This window comes from Juglans regia, chromosome 10, assembly GCF_001411555.2.
Source record: "Juglans regia cultivar Chandler chromosome 10, Walnut 2.0, whole genome shotgun sequence".
NCBI lineage: Eukaryota > Viridiplantae > Streptophyta > Magnoliopsida > Fagales > Juglandaceae > Juglans > Juglans regia.
The window spans coordinates 4,732,548-4,741,389 of NC_049910.1; the positions used below are offsets into that span (position 1 = coordinate 4,732,548).

Here is an 8,842-nt window from a genome sequence, read left to right on the forward strand (position 1 = left end):
CACTCTATTATGTCATAGGCCTTTGACATTCAAGCTTTAGTGCCATATTGTCTGTGCTTCCATTTTGCTTGGTCCTCATTGTCTGTAATAATTCATAGGCTACCATAATGTTTTTGATTGTTAGCCTCCCTGGAATGAAAGCACTTTGAGTGCTAGAGATGAGTGATGTGAGAACTTTCTTAAACCACTTTGCTAGTGCTTTAGAAATAAGCTTGTACATCACATTACATAAGCTTATAGGTCTAAAGTCATTGACAAACAAATGAGTTTTTACATTAGGAATCAAAGTAATGTAAGTAAGATTCAAGGAAGGGGACATACTTTCATTATTTAAGGACTCCATGGCAGCTTTGCAAATATCGTCTCCCATAGTGATCCAATGATGTTGATAAAAGTCAGCCCCAAAACCATCTGGTCCTAGGGATTTAATATGAGACATTTGATGCAGAGCCACTTCTATCTCTTCTTTGGTAAATTCCTGAATAAGATCTGTATTCATCTCGCTAGATACTCTAGATTCTATAGAGCTTATGCAGACAGTAATGTTTTCCGTAGAGATAAAGATCTTCTCAAAATGTGTTCTGAAAGCTCCCTCAATCTCTACTTTATCTGTCAGTATCTTGTCTTGGGGATCCCTTATTTGCTTAATAGTGTTTTTACTTCTCCTTTGTCATGATCCAAGGTCTCGCATAGATCTAGGCATGACTGTGATAGTGTGAGATCGATAGACATCAAGTTAAGAAAAAGGTTATGTTGTGGACATGTTTCATCCTCCTGCTCACCTACTGACCTACATCCAAAGGAGAGAAAAGGGTTTGAAAGTTATAAAAACACTTTTGATGTCTAAATCAGGTGAATTGCTTGGTATTTCTTATAGAATAGCAAAGCAATGTTTGTATACCTCTTGGAGTGACCATCAATGGATATATATAGAGTGATGGTTAACGCTAAGGGACTAGCTGTTTCTGTGGCATTGTATTACGTGATGTTCCTAATGGGTCTCTGCTTGCCCTTCTGTCGTCCCGTGCGTGACGTGCTAGATTTCTTAGGGCTTGCTCCTGCCTACTCGTGCCAAATGCTTAGAGGATATTGATGGCCTGTTGTGTTGCTTGGAGGCAGGTATTGGAGCCTACTAGTGATGATACCCTAAACTAACTGCTCATGAATTTCTCTATGTTCATGACATTTGGCATCCAGAGGGAAACCTTTGTAGTTTCCAGGCTCACTTTGGCAATTGAGTAGCCCAATTAGAGAGCTACTTTTTCCATGCCAATGACTGGAAGCGCAAGTTTTTCTTTGTCTCTAGTGAGGGTTGGGAATTCCCACTAGGTAATGTTGATCGTCATGAATTTCCAATTCGGGCTACATGGGGTCATGTTCTTGATGATTGAGGTATCGAGATTATGCCTATGTCAGGTGAATTGCCTAGTATTTCTTATAGAATAGGAAAGTAATGTTTGCGTACCTACTGGAGTGGCCATCAATGGATATATATATATAGAGAGAGAGAGAGATAGAGAGAGAGAGAGAGAGAGAGAGAGTGAAAGAGAGACCCCCCTTGAGTCTCGTAACCACCTTATCTTTTATTTGAAATCAATCGGAAACTCATTATTTGAATTTTCCTCGCTTATGTAGTCCATCTTATCCTCGGGGAATAATTGAGATCCCTTAGCCATTAAGAGTTTGTTGGGTTCTTATCCCATATGCGACGAAGGTTGTTATCACGGTCCATAGCCCATGCGAGGTGTTCGTTCGAGGCACAGCTTTGGTTGCGTAATAGGCCCATCGGGTTTGATAGGAAAATTAGACCCTTCCAGGTTGCATGTTATAATTAATTGGCACTTGTAGGTTCTGGTGATGTTGATCATATGTCCTGCTGCAATATTATATGCATGCACACTATATGTGACGTTCTCAAATAAAAGAATGTTTATTGATGATGCTTGGAAATAGCCTAGGTTATCACGCTCAAGCTGAAGCGAATGACCGGGTAATAAGTCAGATTTCTTGAATAAAATACTAGCAGAAATAACTCAGAAGTGCAGATGTATATAGTTTTTGGCACATTCTCGTGACTAATGAATGCTATGCATATTAATTAGGATCAGTTCCAAGAGGGAAATCTCTAATTGCTGAGATACATCTTCCGCGTTATATTTTAAGATCGCCAATATTTTTAGTAGATATCCTACCGATCGACAAAACAGCCAATATATAATAAAAATAAATAAATAATTGTGTTTATCATTTTCTTATTACCAAAGATCACTAATTAAAAGAATAACCAAATAACTGGCATTGTATTGTAGTCAAACCACATGCCACCTAGACTACTATTAGATAGGGGTACCACGATTCAAGATGGAATTCAAGCATATTACCGCAAATTATTACCAAAATTGCTGAGAATTCTAAAGAGATTCAGGGATATTTCAGTCCAGTTTTTACCTGATCAATTGTAATCATCCATCCTCTAACTCACATTTTTCTCTCTCTCTCTCTTTTCTTTTTTTTTTTAAAAAAAAAAAAAAGAAACTTATAGAAAATGTAGATTAGGATTATTACTATTATTATATTATACTTGACTTTTCATCACTTTCCTTTGTTTTTCCAATTATTCACGTCTGTACTAACCGACAACCACGTAATTACAGCCCACCATTTTCCTCAAATAAAAAAGAGGAAACCCGACGTATAGGATATGTTTTTCTTTTCATTTTAAAAACTTGGTTCCATCCGTGACAATTGACTTCTCATCACACTCGCAACCTGTCTCTCGACTCTTCGCCAACGACGGGATCGACTTCCTAATCCCTCCTCAGAGAGGACTCGCACAGGGACGATGGCTGAGATGGTGGGAGAACCAGCGAACAAGCTGGGTCACTTTCTTCTGGTGACAGTGCTGATGATCATGATGATATTCTCATCGCACACGACTCGTTGGGGAGCGACTGCTTCTTCAATCCAGATTGACAACGGCACCCGCAGCGCCCTTGATTACCAGGGCCGCATGGAGGAGCCAGAGCTGCTCTTCGATTCGGAAATAAGCAGGATGCTTGCTGACTATCAGAGTGCCACTGCTGGCACTAACGACTCTGATAAGCCTGCAGTTTCCGACTGTGGCCGACCTCCAAAGTACGCAAGCTGTCTTCCCGATGAAACCGGCAGTCAGCCACAACAAAAGTGTGAAACCTACACACGCGGTTGCAAATGATATTGGTAAACATGTTTTCTATCTACTCTTAAATAAAAGTCCGGGGTGTGTGTGTGTTTGTTTAATTTGTTTTCCTTTTTAGCTTTCTGATCATGCGATCAAATGTAATAATATTGTATATCAGTTAATTGCTGATGTGAAGTCTTTTGCTATTTCTTAATTTGTTGTTATGAACAAGTTCTACCTAAAGAAACAAAAAATCCTTCTGTGATTAATGTTTTCTTTAATTTGTTTTGAGATTGTCATTGAAATGGGTCTGAATCGATAAGATATTGTACTTAAGGCGAGGTGTTATGAACCCAATTAATTTGGGTTGGGCTTGATGGGCCTCTTACTTGTTATCTTTTATTTTAATTGATTGTTAGAGTTGTTAGTGGCCCATGACCTTTTGCTGTTAGTTGTTGAATGAAGGGGCGTTTTCTAGTATAATTACAGGGAGGGCGTGGTGCTGAGGGGCATCTAAAATCTAGAAGAATCTAAATTTGTTCTTTGTCTGGAGGAAGGGATTCCCTCGAAGAATTCCAGCGTGACTAGCTCATACTATATCCATATTTTCATCATCTTCTTCACTGTGTTCATCTCTTTTCCATTTTGTCAAACACATCGTATGCATTACTTTATTTCCAATGCAGTAGTCTTCTATCCCCATTTCCATCACTTTTCCTTTGATACAAGCAGCCACCCCATCATGTCCCTAACACGAGGCTGCGAGCGGCTAAAATTAGTCCGGTCCAGTCAAACATGGAATGCACTCACCTACTAGCCAAAGACTTGTTTATCCAAGTTGGTGAGCCATTCTATTTTAGTTTAGTTTTTATTTTTTATTTTTTGTCGTGTAGTCATTTTTCCTTTATCTATTTTCTCCAATAAATTAAAAAAATGATTTATACACAATATTTTTCACAACACATTTCATGACAATATATTAAATGAGAGGTAATTTTATAAAGTATTTTATAAAAATAACATTACTTTACAAAAATACCTCATCTCACAACTTTATTGTAAAATGTATTATAAAAATATGTTGTGTGTATATTTACTCCTGCCTATTGAACATTATATATAATAAGGTCAATTAATCACGGTTCTACAAGGGATACAAAAAAACAATGCAAGTGGGTTAATAGTTCAAACATTGCATGGATTGTGCCCCGTTATGGAAAAAGATTCTCCAAGTTATTGCCTTTTTCAATATAAAAAATATATATATATATATATATATTGTTAATTTAAAAGTCTCAAATAAGAAAGAGAAAGATACCTAAATGAATCTTATAATATTTATTATTATTCATATAAATATTTCTGTCAAAATTAAATAAGACAACTTGCAAGACTCGGCTTTGCTCCTGATGCTATCCATCCGTCACTGCATGTTGTATAGTTTTTTTTTTTTTTTCTATCAATAAAGGATAACTATTTAATTAAAGGGAGGCGTTGCTGTCGCGAATCGTGATTGGGGGGTGTGTTAATTTTACAACCTGATTCAATCCTGACACGCCACTTCAATATCCTACAAATTTTACAAAAGCTTAACTACACCGGATTATTTTATTTTTAATGAAAAATCTAAAATCTTAAGATATATATCCCAAGACCTTTAAAAATCCGATTGCTAATTATTTTTAAAATATTTATTAAACACCATTTCAAGTTTTCAACTGTCACTCGGGGTGGAACGGTTGGAATAATCACAAAAAAGTTGTACTATAAAATGGTTGAGCACGTATATATAACATGATATGAAATAGACTTTTTAGGATATTAGAATGGACATCTTTTTTTCGAAAAAAAAAAAAATTATCTATTCTTGTTGGAGATCTCCCTCATAATTTTCGTGGTTCAGTTTCTATTTTATTTTATATTTTAAATTTCTTATTTCAGTTTCTATTTTATTTTATATTTCCTCTCAGTTCTGAGTCCTTAAAATAAAAATAAAAAGTATTTCGTAAAAATCTTGAAACGGTCAGCCACGATATATTTTATTTTAGTAGGGAAAAAAAATGGAATTCTAGATATTGTAAGATTTTAATTCTAAAATATCTCGTGGTGTTCCCAAATAAAATACGGTTGGCTGATGCATGATAGTTAGGAAATAGCATTGGGTTTCACTGACGACTGGATCGAGTTATTGGCCCGATTGATGTATGTGGAGTTATTGGATCTTCACAAATATCTTGCTGTAGTTAATTGTAAAATGTTGTATGTTTTCTTAAACAATAATGTTAAATCCACCGATGAATTGGTCACCGATTTTTTTTTTTTTAATATTTAATGCTTAAAGAAGTATTTGTTGTTAAATTTTGATTTTGATTTTTAAATAATTTTCTTAAATGGATTGGCGTGTACGGTTACTCCGTACTGCATACAGAGCCCATTTACTACATGAGAAATGAAATAATATTTTTTTTAAATATATATTTTAATTTTAATTTTGATGTAATTTAAATTATATAAAAATATTATTTTATTGGTAAGTTGTAAATGTATGGTAGAGGAGTTATCGCTGTATCACTGCTCCTAGTACATACCCGTGAGAGAGAGAGAGAGATTTCAAAGACCATTTACAGAATATTCCTATATTATTAATCGCGTAGCTACAAATTAGCCGCTTTTCAAGGACAACAATAATTCACGAGAACCTTAACCAAAAAGGATAATTCTGCATTAAAACCGATACGTAAAGAAAAAGTTACAGCTTCAAAATACACCACACACCAAAAATAAGAGTTGATTGTTTGACTGCTTTCCATTGTAACAAGGAAAAATATATGCATCAGCCTCACACCAACACACACTCAATCTATTGAGTGTAAAAAAAAAAAAACAAAAGTGATATGAAGTGTGTGCTGGTGTGGGGCTGATGCATAGCATTTTTCTAAAATATATTTTTATAATATTATTTTTATTTTAAAATTTTAAAAAGTTTAATTATTTATTTATTTCGTATAAAAATTTAAAAAAATTATAATTATTAAATAAAATAAAATAAAAATAATTACGAAAACAAACAACCAAGAATGGTGTGCATAGATATTGCATGCATCTGTATAAGAATGAAGAACTGGGTCTTTTATTAATAGGCTGATAATTAGTGTGTGGCCACAATTAATCCGGTACAATCCAATAATGCACTGTGGATAGTTAGTGGGATCGGAAAATGATCGTCACGTGGCTCACGCCAGAAAGTTGATGGATACTAGGATGGCAATTCGCGATTTTATGTCGTGTAAAATTATCAACAATCCAAAATAAATTATAGGGAATGCATGATCAGAAAGCTATAAAGGAAAACAAATTAAACAAACAAACACACACACACTCCCCAAAGACTTTATTTTAAGAGTAGATAGAAAACATTTTTGCCAATATCATTTGCAACCGCGTGTGTAGGTTTCACACTTTTGTTGTGTCTTACTGCCGGTTTTATCGTGAAGACAGCTTTTGTACCTTGGAGGTCGTTCACAATCGGAAACTGCAGGCTTATTAGGGGATTTAGTGCCCCCAGTGACAGTCGGATAGTCATCAAGCATCCTGCTTATTTCCGAATCGAAGAGCAGCTCTGGCTCCTCCATGCGGCCCTGGTAATCAAGGGCGGTGCGGGTGCCGTTGTCAAGCTGGATTGAAGAAGCAGTCGCTCCCCAACGAGTCGTGTGCAGCGAGAATAAAATCAGCAGCAGCAGCACTTTCTCCAGAAGAAAGTGATCCAGCTTCTTCGATGTTTCTCCCACCATCTCAGCCAGCCCCCTTCCCGGTGTGTTATGAATCTAATAGTGAACGAAGAAATAACCTTGTGGATTCAGAAAGTGTAAAGAAATTGATTGTAATTGAATTACTGTAAAAATATAATAGGGATTTCAAGAAATCCTAACCTCCAAGAATATAAGAGAATTCTTAATAAGCATTCAGATAATCACCTCCCGACCCTCCTCTCCGTATATATACTACTCGACATAAAATAGAGACAAACAACACGTCAGCCTCAAAATAAGGACATGGGCCAGTTTCTACAAACAACAAAACAAGCCTACAGGTCACTAGGACAACTTGGGTAGTGTAGAAAGTTCGATTGAAGTTGAAAAACTTTTTTACAAGAAGTTTAAAAAAATAATTAGTAAATGTTAGCCTGGATTAAACCACATCCGATTTTTAAAAAGTTTCTTAAATTTTAATTAAAAAGGATATTCTCTATAATTTCATCTTAAATTAAAAAACTTTATACCTCTCATTTTTTATCATTTCTCTATTTCATTAAAATAATATTATTCTAATATAATTTCTTTATTAATTATTTTCTCACTTCTATTTCCATTCTTAACCACTAACTCTTTTATCTTACTCTCTTCTTTTCAAATATCACATTCTAATAATTTTATAAATACTTATACGATTCTTTTTCTAGAATATAGTATTATTTTTCAATCCAATATCGGTATTAAAAGTAATAATTTTTTAATATGTACATTTTTCAATGCGATAATATCTTTTAATATGATTTTGTTTGCATATAGATAAATAATATTTGATTTACGTTTGTCTAACGGTAACATTTTTTTCATTTTCATATAATGATAATATTTTTTTCAATTTCTCTAACTTTAATACCTATTTGCGTATTGACAATAACATTTTTTGTCATTTCCTCAATGGTAACATTTTGAATTTATGCCTCTAACAGTAACATATTTTGTCATTTTTTCAACAGTAACTTTTTTTATCTTTTTCTTAGTGGTAACTTTTTTTGTCCCATATATGGGAAATAACTATAGCTCCCCTAAATCAAAAACCTAAAATAGGAAATGGGATAAGAGATGGTTTTTCAACTCTTCCTTAAATTTTTCTCTATAATATGGGGATAACGGTAAAATAGGGCACTGGATGAAAATGCTCTTAATAGGTAGTAATGATATCTTTATTAGTAGGTAGTCTTTTTTTTTTAAAAAAAAAAAAATATTGTGGCTAGTAATAAATATTGATTAGAAATTTTATGTGAAATTATATTAATCTAATCAAATGGATTATACATGTTATTTCAATCTATTTACAATATAATTAGTTTAAATGAATCGTACTGTGTTGATTTCTAATTAATTATTAAACAGATTAAAATAGATGACATGATACGATCCGTTATCTAAACGGTTCGAGTTAGAATTTGAAAATTTATAATAATTAATGTATAATAATATATAATACCAAATTAATATATAATAAAAATTTAAAAAAAATATATTTACAACCGTGAATTGTGTAACCGTCACATAATCATTTTAAAAAAATAAAAATAAAATATAAAATGTATATAAAAAAAATTAATATTTTAATAATAAATCTTATTTATTTTCAAAATAATTATACAATTCACGATTATATATAAAAATATTCCTTATTTTGAGATTGTGATTAATTACTGGGTCTTCTTGGATAAGAAACTAGTACAGCACAGCGTGCGGCTAAAATTAGTCCGGTTCAGTCCAATAATACACTGTGGATAACTAGTGGGATCGGAAAAGGATCGTCACGTGGCTCACGTCACAAAATTGATGGAAACGGAGAGAGAGCCTAGTGTGTGGCCACAATTAATCCGGTACAATCCAATAATGCACTGTGGATAACTAGTGGGAT

General features: G+C 33.7%; 1 protein-coding gene across 1 annotated transcript; it reads right to left on the reverse strand.

Moving 5' to 3' along the window:
• Positions 1 to 6,422: 6,422 nt before the first annotated feature.
• On the reverse strand, positions 6,423 to 7,140 carry LOC109019461. Its single transcript, XM_019001749.2, has 2 exons — positions 7,090 to 7,140; positions 6,423 to 6,984 (listed from the first exon to the last, which is right to left on the reverse strand). Exons 1-2 carry the CDS (start codon positions 7,120 to 7,122, stop codon positions 6,589 to 6,591), a joined length of 429 nt encoding a protein of 142 aa, XP_018857294.1. The 5' UTR covers positions 7,123 to 7,140; the 3' UTR covers positions 6,423 to 6,588.
• Between the last annotated feature and the right edge of the window lie 1,702 nt (positions 7,141 to 8,842).

Excerpts from the sequence above, each read along its gene's own strand:
- LOC109019461 (XM_019001749.2), bottom strand. The coding sequence starts at position 7,122 with ATGCTTATTAAGAATTCTCTTATATTCTTGGAG. Across the intron at positions 6,985-7,089 it reads ATTCTCTTATATTCTTGGAG|ATTCATAACACACCGGGAAG; the intron begins GTTAGGATTTCT and ends GTTCACTATTAG.